This window comes from Copadichromis virginalis, linkage group LG18 (genome assembly GCF_057382275.1).
Source record: "Copadichromis virginalis isolate Kocher_CV1m ecotype Utaka linkage group LG18, C_Virginalis_male_GT1.1, whole genome shotgun sequence".
Classification (NCBI taxonomy): domain Eukaryota; kingdom Metazoa; phylum Chordata; class Actinopteri; order Cichliformes; family Cichlidae; genus Copadichromis; species Copadichromis virginalis.
Genome location: NC_140635.1, coordinates 28,502,024 through 28,526,797, shown reverse-complemented (window position 1 = coordinate 28,526,797; position 24,774 = coordinate 28,502,024). Strand labels below are relative to the sequence as shown.

General features: G+C 41.3%; 1 protein-coding gene across 1 annotated transcript in view; it reads left to right on the top strand.

Moving 5' to 3' along the window:
• The window catches only part of gpr158b (G protein-coupled receptor 158b), a 107,436-nt gene extending 83,219 nt beyond the window's left edge, over positions 1 to 24,217 (top strand). The window contains exons 7-13 of the mRNA XM_085439864.1: positions 3,657 to 3,895; positions 8,196 to 8,334; positions 12,593 to 12,698; positions 15,902 to 16,048; positions 17,075 to 17,318; positions 17,795 to 18,351; positions 21,446 to 24,217. Coding sequence (XP_085295990.1) covers positions 3,657 to 3,895; positions 8,196 to 8,334; positions 12,593 to 12,698; positions 15,902 to 16,048; positions 17,075 to 17,318; positions 17,795 to 18,351; positions 21,446 to 22,405 — 2,392 coding nt within the window. The 3' untranslated portion in view covers positions 22,406 to 24,217. The remainder of the gene's footprint in view (positions 1 to 3,656; positions 3,896 to 8,195; positions 8,335 to 12,592; positions 12,699 to 15,901; positions 16,049 to 17,074; positions 17,319 to 17,794; positions 18,352 to 21,445) is intronic.
• The last annotated feature ends 557 nt before the right edge of the window (positions 24,218 to 24,774 follow it).

Here is a 24,774-nt window from a genome sequence, read left to right as displayed (position 1 = left end):
GAACTGAGGTCTTAAACAGCTTTAACAAGCACTTTGTAGCTACTGGTTTTTTATTTAACTCTGTTGGAGCAGCCCCCATGATTCCCTGCACAGAACCCCAAACATATATTGGGGAGCTTTTTGATTTTTCTCCTTTTTCTGTCCAGGAAGTGCATAAAGCTCTTAAAGCCTTAGATCACAGGAAACCCCCAGGGCCAGACTTAATAGAGCCGTATTTTCTGAAAATAGCAGCTGATTACATTGCACAACCTCTTACAATCCTTTTTAATCTTTCAATCCAAAATAAAGAAATTCCACTTGTTTGGAAGTCTGCTTTTGTTACGCCAATATTAAAAGGAGGCGACCCGGCCATTTTGACTAATTACAGGCCAATATCAAACTTGTGTGTTTTGGCAAAAGTCCTTGAGTCTCTCGTCAGTGAGCAATTAAAAGAGTTCTTGTACTCTAATGAAGTTCTTTCAAAACTACAATCTGGGTTCAGAAAACAGCATAGTGCTGTCACGGCTGCCACAAAAGTGATAAATGACATACTTGTTGCTCTTGATAAAAAACAGCACTGTGCTTCTCTCTTTATTGACCTGTCAAAAGCTTTCGACACTGTGGATCACGCCATTTTAAAGCATAGGCTTCTTTCTTTGGGGCTGTCTAGACATGTTGTCTCCTGGTTTACTAATTATTTGAGTGACAGGACTCAATGCATTAAATGTGAAAATCTGTGCTCAGAACTTTTGAATATTCACACTGGGGTGCCACAGGGTTCAATTTTAGGACCTCTGCTGTTCATCATGTATATAAATGATTTGGGACAAAATGTGTCCAATGCTAGTATGCATTTTTATGCTGATGACACAGTTATTTATTCCTTTGGCTCAAACTTTGAAAAGGCAATAGAATCGTTGCAGAAAGCTTTTGACGTGGTTCAGCACACACTTCTGGAGCTGAAATTGGTTCTCAATGCTGAAAAGACAAAGCTAATGTTGTTTTCAAACATGAAGAGATTTCCTCAAACTGTCCCCTTGGTGTCCACTCTTGAGGGAAACCTCATAAAAGTGGTGCATACGTATAAATATCTTGGCTTTTTAATTGATGATTCTCTGACCTTTAAACCTCACATAGACAATCTTGTGAAAAAACTCAAACTAAAATTGGGATTTTTCTTTCGAAACAAATTTTGCTTTTCTTTTGAGACAAAAAAGCGTCTTGTAAATGCTACATTTTTATCTGTTTTAGATTATGGTGATCTGCTGTACATGAATGCTTCCGCCCAGTGTCTTCATAAGATTGACTCAGTTTATCATGCCTCCTTACGGTTTATTACAAACTGTAGGGCCTTGACCCATTGTTGTGATCTGTACGCTCGAGTGGGATGGCCTTCGTTGTCCTCCAGGAGGTTTGCTCACTGGTGCATCTTTATTTATAAGGCCCTGCTTGGACAAATGCCCACCTACATTTGCGATCTGCTCACACGGAGAAGTACTGTTTCTTACAGCCTGCGTTCAAGCGATCTTTTATTGCTCAATGTTCCATTTGCCAGAACTGAACTGGGAAAGAGGGCTTTTACTTATGCTGTCCCTTTCACATGGAACATGATGCAAAAAGACTGGAAGATAGCAGATCTTATTTCATTAAATGCTTTTAAGTCCAGATTGAGAGAGCCAGAGAAAAATGTTTTTAAAATGTAATTGTTATTTATAATATGTATGTAACTTTGTAATTTCAACGTGTTGTCGCCTCTTGGCCAGGACTCCCTTGCAAAAGAGGTTTTTAATCTCAATGGGACTTTTCCTGGTTAAATAAAGGTTAATAATAATAATAATATGTCCCTGACATTTTCCACGTCATTTTATAAACATCGCACATTTAATAACAGCATTGTTCAATTCAATTCAGTTTTATTTATACAGTGCCAAATCACAACAACAGTTGCTTTACAAGGCACTTAACTGTGTCCTTTAAATTTTAATTTAATTTTACATCAAATTTACATCCACAAAAAACGAATTACACCACATATATAATGACATCATTATGTTGTCTAGCAACCACCTGATGATGGACTAAAATCACAGAGGAAAAAATACTGTAGGCTGGACATGTAGCAGTTTTTCTGAAGGGCGGATTATCTAGAGAGACCAAATCCATTTTTTGTACCAGGCAGAAAAAGTATTATTTTTATGATTGAATTTGGGAAGTTTAACATGGACGTCTGTGGGAAATGACTCATTTTTGGAGCCATCCGCCCATTTGAAGGAAATGCTGTTTTTGGCACTTCTGTGTTGGCTTAATATTTCAATCCTGCTTCCAGTAAACTAAAACCAAAATCACCATTTGAGATGACATTTGCTGTTTGCTTTGTGACTGTTCTATGAAGGATTATGATTAAATAGCAAACCCCTGCGCAACACATGGGCGATATGGAACATACAAATACACACACTTTTGCTACAATCACACTATGATACATTATATTATGACACACAATTCTAATCTCAAATTCAATTCAGTGCTCAGTTGAACTGTCAAAGAAGCAAATATATAAAATTGTGAGATTTGTATAAAATATTTGCACGTGCCTTATAGATGCTGGAACTCACAGTGCTCTATGCAATGTTTATGCAAAGTTTTATTATGATTGGTTCTTATGTAGGAGGAGATAGGGAACATACAAATACTCTTGGATCATTATAATATGATTTTACTTTAAAACACTAAACTGAAAGCAAAAAATAAAAGTTAAAAAGCCTCTGCCTGTGTTGTTAACTCACCTCATACGTTTTCTTCTCCCGTCCCTTCTTTTCTTCGAGCCTCTCCTGGTCCCCTCCTCTCCCTTACATCCTGTCTCCTCTCCTTCTATTAACTTGCTCATGAGTTAGTCTTAATTTCAATAATTCAGCCATCTCTTAGTATGCACACACGTGTGCCATCTTGGCACGCATGTGCTTTAGCTTCCTGCTCTTCGGCTCCGGGCTGTGTTACCGAGATGGGAGAAGGAGGTCAAAGGCCGGCCAGAGTGTTCCCTTGGCAAAATTACCAATTTGATTTTTTTCCGAGCTCGCTGAGTGGGAAGTGTGCCCCGGGGGCAAGATCTTCCAGTCCAGGCCCACAGAATATATTAGAGATGAGATAGATTTGTCACAGTCTGGTCCAAAGATGAGCAGGGTAAAAAATTGAAACAGACTTTTTTCTATGTCCAGATGGTGATATATGGTGATATAAGAACATGCTGTTGTATATTGTTCCCTACACTGCTGCAACTGATGAGCCTAATATGCTGCATTTTTAGCTCCTTTTACAGATGCAGTAACATCAGGAAGTAATTCACAATAAACTATGTATGCATGATTTCTGTTGGACATGTAAGCACAACTCAAAAATGACAGGGGCCTCCTTTAACAGATCCTTCCTCCCCACTTCCTGTGCTGTCCGCTCTTCCCCCTGAAACTCAAAGGAAATTACAGCATGAATCAAAACCAAACATATTTACCAAGCATGAATGAATTGAACTGATTTAGCAGTTTCTCCCTGCTCATTTTATTTCAAATGAGCATGCTAACGTGATCAGCAGCCAGGGGCGTGAGCAGCACTTACATACGATTTCTCTCAGTCGTTTCTGATATTCAGGCTTGTGCCTCACGCTCTCTCCCTGCTCCACACAGGGTGTTAAAGGTGTTCCTGTCCCGCACGGCCCAGAGGACACCTTACATGACCAGCTGGCGGGTCCTGCGGCTGCTGCTAGTCATTCTGCTGGTGGTGCTGTGGTTCCTTGTGGCCTGGACGTCCTCCGTGTGCCAGAATCCGGAGCTGAGTCAGGCTCTCATCGCTGCGGGTCTCACTCCCGAGGGGCTGCAGTTCAGCATGTGTCTGCTGGACCGATGGGACTACATGATGGCAGTCGGTGAGTAAGTTTGTACGGCTTTCCTGTAATTACACACGTCTGACTTTAAGTAAACCCAAATAAGAAACAGCATCGTTTTCCAGATAGAAAGAAAGTGCTACTTACCACTTAACTGGAAGGGGCTTTAGAGCTTACAGTTTAAGTTCAGGCTGCTTGGATAAGCCTTAAGATTAAGTTCAGTTTAGAAACTTTATTTTTAGAAAGAAAAAAAAGCAGCATGTATGTTGATGATAAAACTTGCCTGGCAACAGTAGTCCAGGGGAGAACTGATGTTTTGCTAAATTTAAGTTTGACTTTTAGACATTAAAGAGTAACTTAAAGCAAAAGATCTCAAACATTTTCAACTCAAGCATGTTTCTGAAATCTGTTTTTTTTGGTATTCAATGCAACATAAAGTTCATCCTAATGATTCACTGTAACATTGTACACAACCTAAATTCATGAAGAAATATACATTTAAATGATGAGTTTATTTTTTAAATATGCAACAGTGCATTTCCACATCTTCATTAGTTGAATTTAGACAGTCCTCTTGCCCGTGTACCCAAAAAGGAGTGGTGTAAAGAAAAGGTATGTCTCCCAACTTTTCTGACCCCATCTTCTGCCTTACTCATAGTGTCAAAATGTCTGTTAATGACCAGATTGTATACCTTTGTTATAATAAAAAATATTTGAGTAAATGAATTGGAAGGAAGCCGTGGTTAGTGAAGGCCCACATGCCCTTGAATGTATGTTACAGTAAATCTCTTAAAGACAGATTCTTAAAGCGGGAGGCAGTGATGTGCACCTCACTGAAGCCGGCCTGACAGCAGGGGAGACTAATCTTGTTTGGAAAGAAGGGAATGGATGGATCCCTGAGAGATGCTCGGCCTGTGTGTGAAGACTGATAGACAGGCAGGCAGGGAGAGTGGAAGTGGCAGGAAAGAAGAAGAAAGGAGCCTCTGAAGTATGAAACTTGTAGGGATGTGGGCATCGATGCACAGAGAGTTTTGCACCATCACAGGAGTGGAGAATTTGAGAGAAGGAAACAGGAGGGAGCCTGTAAAGGAAGGACAGTTAAGGATACTCCAGAGACAGGACGGCGGAACTGCTGTGTTTGTATGTTAGCGGTGACAGCCTCTAACAAACACCCTGCTCTGAACAGGCACCGACCGCGGGAATGATTTGCATCCACGCGTGTGTCGGTGTGTATTTAGGGGGAGCGTTCTTGATGAGAAGGGAAATGAGGGAGCCCCGCTGTCTGCTCTGACAGCAGCCATAAACATGCTGCGGTGTGCTGAGGCTCCACTGAAGGACAGGATGCATCCTGCAAAGCTGCTTTGGAGGATTTTAACAACAGTGCGGTTCACGCTCGTGAAAATGAGCCTAATTGCTTTTCTGTGTTTTTTCCCCTTGTCCTGTCATAATTTCGACATGAGAACGCATGTCAGCGCAAAAATGAACATAACATAATATTTTGCGCTAAATTGTGAAGCAAAGCAGAGCTGATGCGAAACATTATCGATTATGTCACCGAGACGCGCTTATTGTAAATCCTCAATTAATCTGTATTATAGTTGGAGTTGTTATCGTTTCCGTCTTGGAAGCAGATCTCCATGCATCCTGATTCAGAGGCTAAGCACTACGCAGTTTATAGAGCGACCTATTCATAAATATTAATGATCTGTAATCACTGTAAAGACTTTAGGGAGTCATATCCCAGTGTGATCTTTGGCATGGGTGTCGGTGCTCTTTCAAACAAGCAGGACGACCTGTGACAGACTTTCAGTTAGAGTTCTCATAAAAAACTAAAAGTATTTTTTATTTGGAAAAATTGGCTTGTTTTTTGTTTTTTTTGTTTTTTTTTACTGGCAATAAAAGATGCATAATGTTTTGTTCTACTGCAGACAGAGATATATTAGATTGCTCCCAGTCATAATTCCATACCTTCATAATGCAGCAACCCTGTAGAAATCTCGTCCTTCACATTTCAAAATAATTACTATTGATTTTGTAACTGATGTTCTTTAAAATATAATTACACTGACACTTTCGATGATAACGAGCTACTGTAGCCGTGCACAGGTACTGCACTGTATATTCTGTAAAGTGTTGATACTGTGACGGTGGAGACAGCTGGCGTTTTAAATACATCTTTCCAATAAACTGCTGTCGACCCGAGATCAGAGATGAGATGAGATTCAGTGATAGCAGGAATGTGTCACCGTGATGTCGGAGAAGCAGCTCCTTTACAGAGGGGGGAAATCAGCGCAAACATGAGGAAGTCGTGCAAAATTTAAAACTTGTACATCTTAAATGTCATTATTGCCATAGTAACACAAGAGCCAACCACGGTTCAGAATCATCTTCTGCTAATTTACCTTTCTAGAGAAATGATTTCTGTTTTTGCAATACAAATGCTGTAAAATAGTAACTAAATCAACACCCAGAAGAATAGTTCAAACTTTATCAGGGACACCTGTTCAGCTTTTCACTAATATGAATACTCAATCAGCCAATCACATAGCAACAGTGCATTTAGGCATGAGAATATGACTAAGATGACTTGCTAAAGTTCAATGGGGAAGAAAGGTGATTTAAATGACTTTGAATGTGGTATGGCTGCCGATCTGCTGGGATTTTCCCACTCAACAATCTGCAGGTTTTACAGAGAATGATAAAAAACAGTTCTCTGGGTGAAAATGCCTTTCTGATGAAGGGGGTGAGAGGAGAATGGCTGCTTTATGCTGATTAGATGGCAAAGGTAAATCAGATAACAGTAATTCAAATAAGCACTTATTACAACCAAGGTATGCAGAAGAGCATCTCACAGTACAGCAGCAGAAGACCACACCAGGCATCCCTCATCTCAGGTAAGAGTGAAATAGGACAGTGGTAGACTGGAACATGTTGCTAAGTCAACAGATCCACTCCAGCAGAGCATCCCAACATCTTTGGGATGTGATGGAATTGCAGCTGAGAATTCTGCAGCTACCATGTGATGCTATCATGCATTAAAATTTCTGAGTAACAGTAACGTTTCCAATGCATTTCTGAATCTATACCAGAACAAATTAAGGCAAGATGGGATCCAACACTGGTACTAGCAAGGAGTACCTAATGATGTGGTTCATTCTCTTTTTGAGGAAGAGGTGAGACCAAAAAAAAGCATAATAAACAAAGTGAAAACTCATATATGCAAGCTTTTCAGGGCTGACTTACTCTTTTGAGCTCATTCCTGGATTTTTTCTTTTTAAAGCCAGTTTTATTAAAAAAAAAAAAAAAAAAAAAAAAAAAAAAAAGGAATTTCAGAAAACAAGCCCCACCATAAGCTGCTCTCTGTGTTGCTGTCGCCCATGGTGGGAGATGCTGCCGTTGGAGGTGGTGAAGTAAAAAGAGACGTCTGGGTCAAAACTCTTAAAAAGCTCCCATGCATTCCTGTGCACCTTTCCCTTCTGCGTGGCCTTTTCACATTCCCTCATACGGCCCTCTTATCTTTTATTACAGTCTCTGCATGTCAGCCCAAAGCCTCCACAGGGTTCTCATTCAGACATTAAGCTGACACATTCAGATGGTGTCAGATTAATGGAAAGGAGTTTGAAGGGAGCTTTAAATTCTCTCTCTCTTTTTTTTCACTAATACTTTAGAGTCTGTGACAAAAAGATTAAGGTTTTGGAAGTTAAATCTTGTACAATTCTGTAAGTGTAGAAAGGTTAGCCTGGTGGTGTCCAACCAACCTTTAGAGCTCGGTGTTTGTTTAACGTGTTGTTTCTTATTTCGCTTAAACCATGCACAGACGCAAAAATAACAATCGATTTTGGTTTCAGTGGGTGTTCTGCCTTTTTGTCACAGTCTAACATCAGGGCTTACTTTTTCAGTGTAGCCGAGCAAATCAAAAAAAATAACCCACCCACACGTAAACAACACAAATTTCAGTTTTTTGGGGGGGGGTTTTGTATAAATTTCACAACTGAAATATTCATGTTTGATTGGTGAGCTTAGGGTGGGCTGGAAGGCACTTTAGTTGTTTTCTTTTCCTACTTTTTGTCTTTATGCTTGGGTTGGCTAATTGCCTCCTGGTTCCAGCTTCGTGAGGAAGGTATCGACCCTCTAACCTCACTCATAGAAAGAAAGCAAATTAGATCATTTCCCAAAATATTGGACGATTGCTTAAAGGTTTTAGGGTAAGTTTAGTATATTGTGCTGTCAAAAGACAACTGTCAGCTACAGCGGATGAATTTCATACAATATATGACCTCTCCTGTTTTAGGTGGCAAATAGAAACTAAAATTCAAACATTTTTGTGTCTTTTGTTGCTCAGCTGAGTTCCTGTTCCTGCTGTGGGGCGTGTACCTGTGCTACGCTGTCCGCACCGTACCCTCGGCTTTTCACGAGCCACGTTACATGGCCGTAGCCATCTACAATGAGCTCCTCATATCGGCCATCTTCCACATTATCAGGTGGGTGGAGAAAATTTGATGGAACCAGCATGGGTGGGCATGATCAAGGGGGTGGGGGGGTGAGAGAAAGAGAGATGCTGATGTGAATGCCTCAATTATGCTCACTTGTATACTGAATGAAAGAGAGAAAAGAAAAGAGGAAAATGTGGGAACAGAAGGTACAAGAGACACATGAAACAGAGCTAAGAATGCGGAACAATCGAGCATCTTACCCTGACTTGATGAAAATCTCGCTGAGAGTAATAAGGAGATGGCACAAACAGTGGCACAGAGCTTAATGACTTTACCCCTTTGTACAGCACAACCTGTTTAATCATAATCACAGAGATATTTGTCTGTTAGAGCGCCTTTCACAACTGCAGAGCATGTCAGATGAGAGTTCAGCCGCCCCCCTTCATCAGGGAAATGAACAGTGTCACCGCAGGGTAAGCCAGTTGAAAGGAGGTGAATAAAAAATGTCTTCCCCAAGCAGAGACACAGCCTACATGTACTGTTCCAGTGCCTAAAATAAACTCTGTGCCCCGCCACTGACTGTGCCTGCCGCTCTTTCTGTGTCTTACAGAGGTGGGATGTGGCTCAATTTTCTGAATATTTTAGATCTTCCCTTTCATTTAGCAGTTGTCTTATAATTTCTTAAAAATACCTTGAAGTTACTCAGCCTAAGGTTTAATGCATTCTACAATAGGCTGTCCTGGTGGAAGTTTTCCATCTCTCCATGGAGCCTTTTAGCATGTTTTACAGCATTTATTGTTTTGGCGTTCCAGATTCATTGGTGTCATTTTCACCACTTTCATATGACAGATTTACCAGGCAGCTAGGTCAGAAGAAGCAGCAGGCCTAAAAAACTTTCTTAAGGTCATGGCCTTCAGAAACGATACAGCAAAACCTGACACAGGACCCGAGAGAGGCACTGAAGCCTCATCAGAAATAGTCTCAGTGGAAGGGTGGCTGTCAAGAAGCCATTCCTAAAGAAGGGAAACGGGGAGTAAAGATGGAGATATGCCAAATTTGGCAAGAACTGGGCTTAAAATCAGTGGCAACAGATCTCAGGGAGTGATGAATTCGAATGTTTAATTTTTGGTTCAAATTGTTGTCAGTACATACAGACAGGGCCAGGCACAGCAGACAGGTAGAGCAGTGAGTGTCTACAGCCATCTGTGAAACACGATGGAGGCTCTGTCATGGTTTTTGACTGCATTTCAGCCAGTGGTGTTGGGCTTCTTGTCAATAATTTCACTAGCTGGGACCATATCCTAAGTTACGATGAGCGATGATGGATGAGGGACCATGTACTGGTGCTGCGGTTTGGGGAAGGCCTTGAAGGGGACTGGCAGCGGCTCCCGGGCCGGGCAGATCCCCATGTACTAACCAGAAGTGAATGAAAGGAAGAAGAATGGAAAGGAGGAAATGGGGGGCATGAAAATGAGGACAGCAGGTATTGGCGAAGGAGGCATTTATGGACTGAAACCGGAAGGGGCATGAATGAGGTGTGGTACCGCTCCTCACATTCAGATGATATCTCCACTTAATCAAAATTGATAGAATTATGAACACAGAAAAATAGCAAGAGCTTCATTTTTCACTGCAATGCAGTAAAAGCACAACTGGATGGAGGAAGACAGACTGGAGCAGGAGTGGCCTCAATAGAGCCCAGAGCTCAACATTACTGAAGCAGTGTGGGACGATCTTGATAGAGAACAGAACAAAAGGCAGCGAACATCCAAAGAACTGCAGAGAAGGTGATCGGCTGTCCACTCTCCTTCCTGGACTTAATTGCCTGCTCAAGAAGTCTCCCCAGAGCCAGGGCAATCATAAAGGACCACCTCCATCCTAACCACCACCTCTTCAACATCCTGCCCTCTGGAAAAAGGTTCAGATCCATCAGGTGCAAAACCAACAGACTAAAGAACAGCTTCTTCCCGTGGGCTGTCAGAACTTTTAATGCAAAATAAAAGTGTGAACAGACTTGACGCTGCTATTGATCAACTATGTGCAATATCTCACTCTTTCCATGTCTGTGCAATATTTTTGGTCTTGTGCAATATTTTGGTCTCAGTGGAATTACCATCCCTACCCTAAATGACCATAGCCCCTCCAGCCTTATTTATTTATTTATTTATTTATTTATTTATTTATTTATTTATTATATAACTGCCCTTGTATACAGCCCCACAAGGTTTCTTTTTCAATGTTTCTTACGCCTACACCATGTATATAGTTCATTCACATATATGTACACATATATACTGTTTGTTTTTTTCACCTCGTTGTATATTGTTTTCCCTTCTTTACTTTTGCACCTTTGTGGTCCAGCTACCCAATTTCACTGTGCAAGGAACAATAAAAAGCTCTAAACCTAAGTCTACTGAAAGAAATGACAGGAACACTTGACTAAGAGAGTTCAGGCTGTGTTATAGAATAAAGGTGCTCATATCAAATATTGACTTTTTTCATTGGTTTCTCAAATATAAGTGATGCACTGTAAAGCAGCAGAAAAAGCACCGGTGAACATGTTCCTGTGTTACTTCTGGAGCATTTAGCTAACACTTTGTTGCTTTAACAACCAGTTTTGGCTTGTGGCCTCCATCAGGGTCATCACATCGACACCCGGTGAAGGCCAAAATGTGTTGGTCAAGGAATAAAGCTGTTGTGTACACTGTAGGTGCTGCTGGAGCTTTGACCTCACAAGGCTCCAAAGCGAAGAACATTTTCGTCAGTCCTGCTGCAGCAGAAATAAAACTGCTTTTACAGAGAGCCCGCAGGAGCCTCGGGCAAAACATTCCATTTGTCACACATTCTCCGATAAAACTGTTTCTGATTGAATATTCTTTCATTTGGGCGGCAGTCTATTGTGCTCCGTGGTACAAGGAGGAAAAGATCACATCCTCTTAATCTGTTGAGAAACTGAAAAGTCCACTGGGTACACCTTCATCAGCTCTGGGAAACTGTTCTCATTTGCTGGAGAATAAAACATTGTGAGCTTTTGTGAGTGTTTTTTCCCCTTTTTCTTTTCCTTTTTTTGAGTCTATATGCTGCTGCAGTCCAGAGATAAGGCTGGAGTTGTTCGATATATTGTGTGTGTGTGTGTGTGTGTGTGTGTGTGTGTGTGTGTGTGTGTGTGTGTGTGTGTGTGTGTGTGAGTGAGTTGGGACACAGAAAACAGACACGTGCTATTCTTTTGGACTAATTCTAATGTGAATCATGATTGGGATTATTATGACAAAAGATAATGAGCCAATCAATTGTGAACCACCTTGGTGGATTTCTAAACAATGTCAAACACACACGTTCAAGTATTTAATGCCTTTCACACTTTTTTTTACTCACAATGCACTTGACTCATCTTGATACCGCTTAAATAATTTCATTGATTTATCTGTCATGGTGTCTAGCTTTGATTGCTTGCGGAAAATTGGTGCCAAAATGCTGCTACTTAGATCCTCTTGTTAGGCTTTTGTGCACTATTCACGTTCTCCAACAATAATGGGAGCAATCAGCCATGCTGGTTCTTGTGAATACGATACTGACTATGATTTAAAACGGCCTTAATAAACGGGAATGATGACATGAAGCTTTTAAAAGGGACCACAAGCTACCAGAATTGCTTCTGTGTGCTTTGACATAGTTTCTGTGTGCTGTCACTGGTGACAAAAATGGGACTTGGCACTTTCATGTAAAATGAAATGATTTGGTGTTCTGTTGACGGCGACAGAAAACAATGTTTCTCCTCTGTGCTGTGAACTTTTAGAGAAACTTCTCAAAGCAGCGTGGGAAAACTTGGAAACAGTAATGAATGATTAAAAAACATGCACGCACACAAGCGTCACCGTTATGTTACACTGGTTTATGTTAACTCATTAATGCTAATTAACAACCAAGACAAAGTTGACAATTTTTCCCGCTGGCTATAATTGCCTGTCGCCTGTGGATCTCCAGCATGAAGCATCCAAAGCCTTCAAAAGCAGTATTGGCTGCAGAGATCTTTCATATCTGCACAAGTCGCCTTTTAAAAAGAGCCAGCTTCTTTCCAGCAAACAGACGCTTTTATAATTTTCCCTCAGTTGTGCGTTTATCCCTGTGTTTACAGTGCGGGGAATGCCTCGGGTTGTGGTACATTCAATTCTGTTCTCGCTGTCCAGTGAGTGACTAAATGCTGCTTTTTTACGTGTGTCTGAGCGTATTTTACAGATGCGCCGAGCACTCTGGCTGCTGGTGAGTCTGCAGAATTTCTCCCGTTGATGTTTTTTCTATTCTGCAGGTTCTCTCTGGTGCCGGGACTGCACCCAGACTGGATGCTCATGTTGTTCTTTGCTCACACTCACCTGACTGTGTCTGTGACTCTGGCCCTGCTGCTGATACCTAAGGTGAATACTTCATTGTTGTTACTTGCAGATCTCACCAGTTATGAGTTTCATGGGCTTTGTGTTAATGATCAACAAAACATTCAGCAAATAAATACAAATTTTAAAAATATTAATAATAATCTAGGGCTTTAGCACCAAGCTCCTCATTAAAAACATATAAAAAGTGTATTTCACATATTAAATATGCAGTGGGATTTTTACTGACAGAAGAAGGAGTCAGCACATAAGTTAAAATTAGCACTTTTTTAACTTATGTGCTGATCACAGGATTAATTCGAGGTACATTTTCCACGACTCTTTTCAGTTAAATCTATTATCCAAATGATTCTATGACAGCGTGAGAGAGAAAGAGCTGCCTGACGCTGGACAGTATGTTTGGCCTCAGGAGCTTTCATAATCTTGTCATTTCACTGGGCCCAGCACAGATTCAAGACAGCCCCATAACACAGCTGAGCCTCCTCGATGTTTTAAAATGGGGCGGATGTTGTTTTATCTCCAAGCTTAATTTGACAGCACAGCTCCTATTGCTTCCCTTGATAAACCACAAACCCTGGTCATGGTGAAACATGGTCTTGGAGACCCCTACTGCAGGAGAACCTACCACAGAGGTGATTTAAGGCAGTCGGGCAGATGTCCGTTTGCAAATGTCCAAAATGTGCAATATGCAGTCAAGAAACTTAATGAAGGTGTACCTGAAATAGAAACACAGGGTGAGTCTGAAGATGGACTAACACTTTTGTAATATGGAGCTTGACTAAGGGAGTAGTTCCCCTCTAATTAAGTGGACCCTTCTTATTCTAGCAAGTCTACCTTTACATATGTGTAGGTGAACATTATTACTAGGGATGGGGATGTAGGGATGGGTACTTGATACTCCCTTCACCCTGGCCAAAAAGGCTAAAATGACCAAAGAAAAAGTGGAAAACAGCTAAAAATGAGAGGTTTTTGGACAAAGTTTGTGTTTTTTCCATTGATTAAGCACTGCTTCCAGCCAAGAGCGATACCATAAATCCCCTATAGCTGCAGAAAAGGCTAACATTGTTATCTTTTTACAAAAAAACAGCTGAACATGAGAGGTTTTTGGACAAAGTGTGTGGTCTCCATTCTTTAAGCACCGGTTCGAGCACCGTTTATGCACCGGCACCGTTTCAAAAGTACCAGTTTGGTACTGGTATCGGATAGAACCAAAACGATACCCATCCCTAATTATTACATTGTAATTTCAAATAAAAGACACATAAAAATTCTATTTAATTACAGTGTAACAACATCCTTAGTGGCAGGTTACGGTGGTTGTGAGCCGAGCCATAAGCCTGTCGACATGGCAACAGATGACCCCTAGTTTCTTTGTGGCGTTTCCACACTAGATTTTGTGTGATGTGAAGCAGTGTTACGTCCCATCATATTTTTTTATCAAGCTTCTATCATGCCTGCTCTGGCGGGGCTCTACCCCAGAGGTCAGCTGCTTTATGCTTTGACATTTTTTATTCCTCTCTTTTTTTCCTCCACCAGCAACACTTAAACTTCTTAATAATATTAGCAGTTGGGGTCACAACAATATCAGGCTGCTTTTAGATAGTTCTGTAACCTTTACCTCAGTCATGAACGCCTGGCAGTAAATTCCTTCCTTATCTCTTTAGAAATGTCTTTTCTTTCTCCCGTCCATGCTCACTGTCATGCACATGAAATTTTCCAATTAACGCAGTGTTCACATACATGACATGATGCTAGCACTGGTAATACTAAAAACTACAGACTGCTTGACTGATTTGAGGTCTGAGCTCCTCAGCTGTAACAGTAAATGTGTAAAGGGCATTTTGGAGATTTATCTTCCTTGTTTGTTGTTCTGCAAACCAAAGAGATGAAGAAATTGTACAGCAGATGAATAGACTTTTAACGATCCTCATTTCAGAACATTTTTTGGACAAAGCCAGACCATTCATCCAGTAAAGTCCAACTTTTGTTTTGTATACCGCATGTATTGTGGGACACACAAGAGTAGCTTCAATTGGGAAAACAAAAATCTCTTCAGTGGTCTGTACATTTTTCTCATTATGCTGAGAGCTAGTGCACTTAAATGGGTAAGTGTAAAGACTCTAATATATTCAGTGAGCGCAGAATAGATTTTGAGGCACCCAAATGAACTTGTGCAGTGTACAGCTGAAACATTAGCCGTGCGCTGAATGTGTCGTTTCTTAGCTTGGGTGTAAGTGCGACTTATTTACTGGGAAAGCATTCCAGCGTTACAGAGTGATTTCCACTGTGGCCACTGCTGCATTGTAGCTTGTACACAAAACACTTCATTAATCATCTTAAGTTCCTTTGTTATTAGCAATGGGCAAACACACAGATGTACACAGGCACGTTTGCTACCATTACCTTAAACTCAATCAAACTGCGTTAGCGGTTATTGTAATTTGGCTCAGCGCTCTCACGGGTGTCTTTATGTGCGATCTCTCAAGTCTGATGGAAAACATTTAATTCTCCTGCAGTGTGAGAAATGAAATACACCATCAACACTCTCTGTTCTTTCTTAATTAGGCACCTCAGAAGTGCAAGTGAGTCGAGTACACCGGGATAATTAAGCACAATGGGAGGACGTTAATCTCAAACTGCATCTGTTCTTCAAACTGGGCTAAATATTTGGCCTTTCGCCATCCCTAAATTTGTTATTCAAACAAAGTTAAACAATTTGAGCATGAAAATCAAGGTGCAATCTATCATTTATTTACTGAATCATTGGAATATTGCAGCCCTAACGTGCTTTCTGCAGGAAGGAATCACATATGAGGAGGAGATTACTGCCTGCATACACTGAACCGTATACATTTGAACTGGTTAGGCACAATTTGCACAGTTGCATTAGATTAAAATAATAATCAATAGCAAGATAAAATATACTGCAGTACTTTTGGAGCTATTTATCTTTTTTTATAGTTGTTTTCTTTATTGGGGTTTTTAATCTAAACTTTTGATAGTTTTGCTGTCGACAGATAGAAATTTCAATTATAAAATAACTGACTTCAGTAACAAAATTAAAGTTAAAATTCGAGTAAAAGATCTACTAAATTAGTGCAATATAATGCTCACTAAATGTCTTTAGTGAGCATTATATTGTGGACAACCTCTATAGCCAGCATGTCACATGATAACTTTTTGTTTCACTGATTTCGTTTTATAACCTTGTTCTTGATCTGTTTCAGTTCCTGTACAAAGGGACGCAGGCGAGAGACGATATAGCCACCGAAGCTTACGAGGAGGAGCTAGACATAGGAAGATCTGGCTCCTACCTCAACAACAGCATCACCTCGGCCTGGAGCGAGCACAGTTTGGACCCAGAGGATATACGGGTAAAGCGGCCTTGTTGATCATTGTCAGATATCTCCCCATTAAGTCAGAATGCAACATATATTTTTAATGGGGCACCTTCTGTCTTACTCTTCATGTCTGGTGTTCCACGGTTTAGTCAGAAATCACAGCACATGTGTTAGACCACGCTCACATTACCTTTTGGTTTGTAAATGTCCAATCTTAAGCCTGGTGCATGGCCTGTGAAACTGGGTGAGACCACATTTGGACAAAAAGGTCAAGTTGAGCTAACATAAGTCCAACCTGATTAAACTGGTTAACAACTGCAACCATCATTCTCTGCAACAATAACTGAGAAACTTGGAAGAAAAACATACTAAAGGGTACTTAGCAGAAAACCTAAACAGCCTACTTGTACCCCTTTGAGTACGACTAAACACACATTTGAGGAAACTGTATACACATACTGGAGCTGTCAGTTAAAGGGTAGGGGCTGCCTAAACATACTGTAATTGGATCAGAGTGACATTAAATGGGTCCATAACTTACAAAATGAGCACTATGATGTATTGAAGAAGACTTAAAATGAGCTGCTGAGACTGTAAGTGTATCAATAAAATGTTTAGTGATGTTCAACTGATTAACTTAACAAAATATTTCTCAACATCAAAACAGTCGGACCACAGTTGTCTCCCCATTTGAAATAATGTGGGTTTAAAGAACTTCAGAAATGGCTTCATTTTGTTTAGGTCTGAACACTTTGTCCATCTTTCATAAGCACAGTTTCTTCCAAATATGTACACTTTCCCTTAAGCAATTCCCTTAAGATATTGCCAGTGAAGAGTGAAACAGGCAACATATGGTTGGAAGCCATTACCAGGTGGCCCTGGTTTCTCTTTCAGCAACGTTTCAATGTTTTTGTTTAAAAAGAAGGAGTTTTCTGTCATTGTACACCTGCTCAGGCCCACAAGTTCATTTTTGGGAACCACACAACTATTACCTAAAGTCAGAAGTAAGTGAGTGTTGTAATAAATTATGATTTAAGACTTTTTTTTTTTTAATTTTAGGACGAGTTGAAGAAGTTGTACGCCCAGCTGGAAGTCTACAAATGTAAGAAGATGCTTGCCAACAACCCTCACCTTCAAAAGAAGCGCAACTCCAAAAAGGGTCTGGGTCGCTCGCTGATGAAACGGATAACAGAGATCCCAGAGACTATGCACCTGCACCGGCAGTGCAGTCGTGATGATGGCAGCGAACACGGCAGCAACCGCAGCACCTTGAGGAGAAATCCCTTTGAGCCGAGCCACCACGGTAAGCCCCGGCTGTAGCATGGAAATGAAGAGAGCCAATTAGTCATTTCAAAGGAAAATATTGTGAGAGCCTGCATGCTTTTTTTCCAACTATGCTTTCCTAAACTTAATGTAACGTGTATTATATATAATATTACAAAGCCGGTTGGGTCCTGCTTAAGAAGCTCTATAAATGGGGCTTAAATGGCACTTTATAGTTGATATAAAAGATTGTTTCAGAAAGGTTTGATAACACTGGATTAAAAAGTCATGTTCACGTCCTCAATGTAAATTAAATATGAATTCTTAAACTGGCAAAAGATCAGATTTGCTTATATTTTATTTAAATATAAATGGTCTATTTTTATAATCTTTAATCTCTTTGAAGGCTTAATTAAAAAATATCAAACCTCATCTTCTGCTGTGACCAGAGTTTACAGGTCAAAAGATGAGAAGTTACATTACAAAACAATGGTCTATTGATATGTCCCCCATCAGGAAAACCTCGAGACGACTCCCTGAAGAACAAAGTCATGGGCTTGAAAAAGTCACTCAGCTATGACCACGTCTGCGACCAGGATGAAGAAGGCGCAAGCCAGAGTGGCTCAGCTGCGGGAGACAAAACGACTCCTGTTGGGACTGTAGGGGAAGGATCTCTTTTGGGCTCTCTCATTGGCCGTAAACATGCCAAGAAGCAGCTGGAACCAGCTTCGACTCCACCGAGGCTGGAACCAGCCGTGTCCACCGAATCCGTGCCGCTCTTCTGGAAATCAGCCAGCGCTCACAACCTGACACACGAGAAGAAGCCTGTGCACCTGCGCACTTCCATTATGCAGAAATCCCTGAGCGTGATTGCGAGTGCCAAGGAGAAGGTGCCGGGACTCACTAACAAGACTCAGAGCGTCGAGGATGCCAGTAAGAAGTGCGTGAAGGGACTGGAAGGGAGGACGCTATCAGAGGTGGATGAGACACCTGAGCATTACCCCAAGATGCCAGTCAGCCAATCGGTGGAGTACTCCAAGACACCTTTGAAGATGGGCATAATGAAGCAACAGGTTCTTTTTTACATAATTACATTCTTAATAGAAACTGATTCAGCTTTAATGTGTAGCTCTTGTGCTTAAATGTCGATTAGCTCACTGACAGAAACTTATTCAGGTTTAATTTTATTAACTGATTAATTGTTTAAGTCATTTATCAAGAAAAGTACCTAATATTTCTATGCGTCCTTGAATATAAAGGTTTTATGTTTTTTAATAATAACAATAAGAATAACATTATTATCAATTGCATACATGAATGAAAATACCATGTCTGCCTGGGGGACCCTTTGCTAAGACTAAAGCTACAGTATATCTCAGTGGTTTTCCTCATGATTGTTAATGAGGTGGGACATTTATCAAGCAGGCTACTCGGGGCACGAGATGCAAAGAGTGGATTACTGGAATCGGACTGTGCCTGGAGACCAGGACTTTGGTAAATTGACTGCTAAAAGACTGACACTGCTGGATTCTTTAAGCATCTGGCCAGATGTACTTTTTTATTGTGCAGTAGCAGTAGAGATAAGCAAAGACAGGAGGACAGAGAGGAGTGAATGGCACGCAGCAGACACGGACTACACTAGCAGTCATTTGAAGTCATGTTTTGAGGATTCCTGTAAAATAGTCCAGGGCTTAAAATGATCTCAAACGATACCTAAAAACAATTTTCCTTGCAAGATCAAGTCCAGTAGTGCTGGGCCAAGTGCAGGGTCAGAGTTTATAAAAATGTTTGCTGGTCATGGGGTTTCCTTTTGTACAGTCCCCCCCTTAAAAAACCGCCTCTTGGGTCAATCAGACGGCACAGATGGCACACATAGATGAATGGCAAGGTAGGGAAAGAAGTAGGTCAGAGACTGCTGGTTGTTTTGCACACTTCCACATTCAGGGCAGAGAGCTGTCAACACATTCAGGACATTCTTATAGTGTGTGTCACAAGTGTATTTTTCTTTTTACATCTTTTAAATTGCGTCAAATTCAAACGTCAGGGACGCCAGTAAGAAGTGCGTGAAGGGAAGTGTCTGTCCCTGTTGTACAGGCACCACAGGGCTGCCACCCCACATCACAAAACCAAAAGACTTCTCCTAAAGAACTTCTACCGGGTTGAGAAACACTACAGACTCAGGTGGTACGTATATCTGCAGAGTCTGTTATGTAAGTGTTAGGAACTCGATCCTATAAAATATTGATTATATCAGCACCAAGTTACAGGAAGCCAGCACTTACCACAAAGCATTTAACAAATTAGGATGTCTGGTGGTCCACGCTGAACACAGGAAGCCCCCCCGCCCACCCTGCCCCCCAAGAGGGAAGCTGGAGTGGTGTATAATATTACAAATACGACATGTGGGGAGCACATGAGCATTATGAAACAGCTTCCATGCTCCCCATAAAGTGATTAGAACTTGCATTACATTTTTCCTATATTGCTTTTGGCTGGACAAGCAAATGAAGCACCTTGGACATTTGAGCATTTATCGTTATTATTATCATTTTGTTGCATTTAATAGAGCAGTGCAGTTTCCATTCTGAAAGATTGTATCCCTGAGGATGGCTATGAGGTAACAGTCATTGATTGACAATCAATGATTGTACCTGCTCAGAACCTGGCTGTGTAGAACAGGCACGTTGCAGGTTGCTGCCATAGAGTGGATATAAAGGGTGGATATAGCTGCTGGGTCTGAAAAGTGAAGCCAGTGCAAAAATGCCATAAACTGCATTCTTTCTAATGGCCAAGAGGCAAAAACTCATCTGTTTGCAAGAAGACATCTTGTTGTAAAAGCTTGTTAAGTGATGACATATCAACCTTACCAACAGCTGATTTAAATGGCTAAATTAGCTCCTCAACATGTCTTGAAGTTCTCCAGAGGCCTGGTAATGAACTAATCATTTGATTCAGGTGTGGCGACCCAGGGTGAGATCTAAAACCTGCAGGACACCGGCTCTAACATTCCCTACCCCTGTTTTAGCCTAACAATAGCTCTGTAGCAGGCCAACAGGTAGCATATCTTTATGGCAACGCTCAAATGTTGCAGATATTTATTTTTCTGTCATAGTTTGCTTCCAAAGTTTTAGCAAATTTGAACATTTTAGTTTTTTAGAAATAGCTAATATATCAGCTTTTTAATGGAAACTAGCTAGCTAGCTTTCTGCTAACTTCTAATGCTGCTAAATCTTCTAAATCCTCTTTTTCATGGATGCCTAGACATACACAAACAAAAGAATTTGGACAGTTTTTAACTCTCAGTTGTGTCTCAGTGTTTGTTTGGACCTGGAAATAGCTAATGATTTCTGAGTTAACAAGCAGACAGGAAGTCTAAGGGAAAATGGCCTTCATCTCTCTTTCACTGTGACTTACATTTTTAAATTCAGTGTCAAGGTACAGTTACTGCTTGATGTTCTCTTTCAAATGTATTAATTCAGCCTTTGACAAGTAACAAGCATATGTGGGTGCAGACACACCTCTAACCTGTCTGATCCAATGTAAAACACCAGTGGGCAACACTGAAAACACCCACCTTGAGGCTTCAAAGCAGGACTGGAAAAAAAAAAGTCTACATTTTTACTTATGCCCAAACAACAAAAATAAGGTACTGCAGTCATGTGATATAGGAACCAAATATAAATGTCCACCTATCTTCGTTTAAAACTTGTTTTTTATGGTTGAAGTTCAAATTAGGTTTGCAGTGGGAGGTTTGAAAATGCATTAATCTGAATGAATGTCCTGACAGATATCCAAACAAACATGCATGTATGTGTATGTGTGCACCTCCACCCACACAGAGTGGAGCAGGCAGAAGTCGCTCAAGAGGAAACACTGGTAACAGAGAGCAGCTTTTGACCAAAATATGAGGACCACTACAACAAAACAGTCTTGAACTCAGCCCTGCACTCACTGGAGGGCCAGGCAATACACCCACCAGGTTTAAAGTAGATGAGATGATGATGGTACAGAACAGCCAGACAGACATAAAGCGATTTCTCTGATCATTGGTAGGGACAATCAACCAGTTAACCCCAAAATTCTTACATTAAGAAAGTGTTTGCTCGAGCCCCTTGTAGTATTAACTGATTTGGCATTCATTTTGATTTTTACTCCTTTCTCCAACAGGTGAGTGGGAGCCAGCCATCAATTTGCTCTGAGACGGGGAGGAACCTTTACGATGTGTCCGAGGTTTGTTCCTGGGAAATGGAAGAACCACAGACTCCCTCAGAAGCAAAAACCCAGAAGCACGTTTCCATCGCTCCTGGAGAAACCACCTCGGGCCGGAGAGGCAGCAGCAGCAGCTCTGGAGTCACCAAAGGTGGTCGGTCCCAGCAGAGGCAGAAGACGGGCCAGTCTCCTTCCAACAGACGCCGCGCCAAAGATAAAGGAGGAGAAAAGGAGGAAGGAAGGGAAACACGGAAATCTCGGGCACCCAGGTCACCTCTTCCTCTCAAGCCGGATGTGTGTCCCTGGGAATTCGATGAGCAACCCATGCTGAAAGGAGATTCGGATTCCATTTCTCCAGACAGAATCAGGCGTAAGAAGAGTGTCACGCCTACTGATGGGAAACCCAAAGGGCTTCACTCAGACCACTCCAAGTCCACAGGCAGCCTTTTACAGCCCCCGTCTCTGATGGTCGAAATCTGCCCATGGGACTACACCGGCCCACCTTCACCTAAGCAGGAGAAGACCTGCAACAGCCCCACTTCACACAAGAAGAAACGGAAAGGCTCCAGCTCATCCAACCACAAAGCTGAGAAGGAGAAAGGGAGGGAGAAGAGTAGAGAAAGGCGGAGCTCCTCCAGCAAGCCTCCGTCGGAGAGGAGAAGGGTCAGCCAGTCTTCAGAATGCGGCGGGCCGGTTTCTGAGCGGCGGAGGAGCTCAACAAGAGACCCAGAGGTGATGGAGGTCAGGAGGGCGGAGGTTTTCTCCCGGGAGACCGAGCTCACGCACGGCAGCTTGGCTCAGACTAGAAAATCATCAGAGAAGAAGAAAGACGGCTCTTTGAGCACTAGTTATAAACCCGGGGCGAAAATGGTTGACGTTTGCCCCTGGGACTTTCAGGACTCTGGGGAGAGGGCGTGATGACTGCCGGGGGACGAATGAACGTACTTTTTTCATATCCAGATGACAGATATTGCATTTCATGAGAAGGGTTTCCTGTGGGTCACCTTAATGAGAAGTATGTTGTGAGGAAAGGAACATCTACTCTGCTGCCTATTGATGCAATCCAGACATAATTAATTGCTACACAGCAACCATCTTGTTCTTATATGCAGTAATGCAACCTTAAAAACACTTTAAATGATTTTTTTGGTTTGTTTTTTACACTTTTGCTTGCACATTTGTCAAAGTTACATATTCTGTATGTTTTTTCACACTGAGTCCATTTTGAAAAAAAAAAGAATACCCGTATTTACGAGCAGAGCAGACAATCGTTCACCACAAAGCACCGTCGACTCTTAACCTGGGCTCGCCGTCGGTCTCACGTGTTATGCCGACGATGTTCTACGTTACGCACCGAGCCAGTGGAGACTTACTTATATCAGATCAGCAGCAGGGAGAAAAGACCTAAGGAAAAAATAAACAGAAAATGAGATCTGAGAAGCAAGACCAAAGCCCCAGACACAGCTGCGATGCCTTATCTTTAGGCCAAATGCATAATTCATGTCGCCAAGATGATCTGTTAGATTAGAGAAACGTGGGAATAACAGAGGATTGTACCGCAGCCAAATGAGACAAGCTGTGTGTTTTAGTAAAAGCTTTCCATATACAGTATATGTTTTTTTCTAAAAAAAGCCGTCGCATGTGGCATACTGTCGAGCATCCAGTAGCTAAATGTTTATGGGTCAGCGTGTTCTCAAATAAGACAGTGGAGGCTTCGATGTCGTGCCTATGGTATTCGTCTCCTTACATGATGCTTTCGAAGTGACGTGCACTGTGTTTCAAATGGTCGCAGTTACAGTTGAGGAGTACTAAAATATCCATCAGGCTCTCCTGTCTGCTGATATTTGTTTACTGTTGTATTCTTTCCCAGGATGCCCCACCCCCTTTTTTTAAAAACCAATAAAAAAAAGACTCTTGGATCAGAGGCTGTAGTATCTACACATCCACTGAAACTGTGACGAGATCCTCCAAGAACCAGGACCAAGACTAGAGTGGATGATGTGAATAATGCATTCCCCTCACCACCCCATCACTTAGTTGCCCATTTACCATCTGCTTGAATGCACCTTCCCTTAAATCTTTGCACATTTTCTATTTCTAAAGCTACAACGATGCATGACCAGAACGTTTTTTTTCTTTGCCACTTTCTCACTGACAGAATATGAGTCATTTACCATCACAGCATCGTGTCCAGAAATGACAATGACAAAACAACAACAACAACAGCCAGCCTTTCTGTCCTGTAATCAGCCACCCACCATTGGCACCTAGAAGCAGTACGGTCACACAAAATAGTCAGTTCAGCTTCATGAGGGTTGTGTGTGCATGACTGTGAAAATTTAGGGAACGTGATGCACCAGAATTCACCTTTGCATTTCTTATGAAAGCATGTGGGGTTTGTTTCAAATCTGTATTTATCTAGCATCGTAGGGAAGAATTCCCTGTGTGAGGTCTGGCTCTATAAAATAAAAATATTTTTAAAAAAAGAAGCTTGATAAACAAACATGACCCACAACTCCGACTTTCACATTTCTGTCAGATGTTTTGAGGGAGCTTGAAACGGAACGTTACCTACGTGTATTTAATGCTCGTTATACTGTCTAGTGTTGCTCCAAAGTTGCAAGCTGTCGTAGCATCCACCTGGGATTATTTATATTGTACATTCCATATTGTGTTGCATGTACATACAGTAAATATTCTGTTATCAGCTCTGAATTAAATGTTTCTATGAAATCCAGGCTCTCCCTGACTATTGTTTTTTACTCTGATTTGAATGTTTGAAGATTTTTTACTATTCAAAATGTAAACAAAAACCAAACAAAATCACACATAATTGCTCATCTTTACTCATTAAAAGTAGTGTTTTCAATTTAAATTTAAAAAAGAATCAGCATTCCTTTCTTTTCAAAACACCTTGTGTTTGCCACTTTTTAGTTCTAAATTTAGCCTCCTGTAAATCCTATCCTAATCCCACTCAACACTGCCACCCTGTGGAGAGATATAATATTTATTTTGCCCATCAGTTGAAATAAGAATGCATGTAGCAATCATGTATAAAACTGCCAAAAAAGACACAAAGTTTAACACACAAAGAGAGAATGGCTTAGCAGGCAGTGGCCACAGACCGCTGAGCTCTCCTTGTTCTCTCTGATTTATGTGACTTTCTGTTATGCTGTGACAATCCCTGCTCCCTGTGAAAGTTCCCTGAAAAGCCTTCAGTTGATCCAAAATGCTGGAGTGAGAGTCCTGACAGGGACTAGAAAGAGAGAGCATGTTTCTCACATATT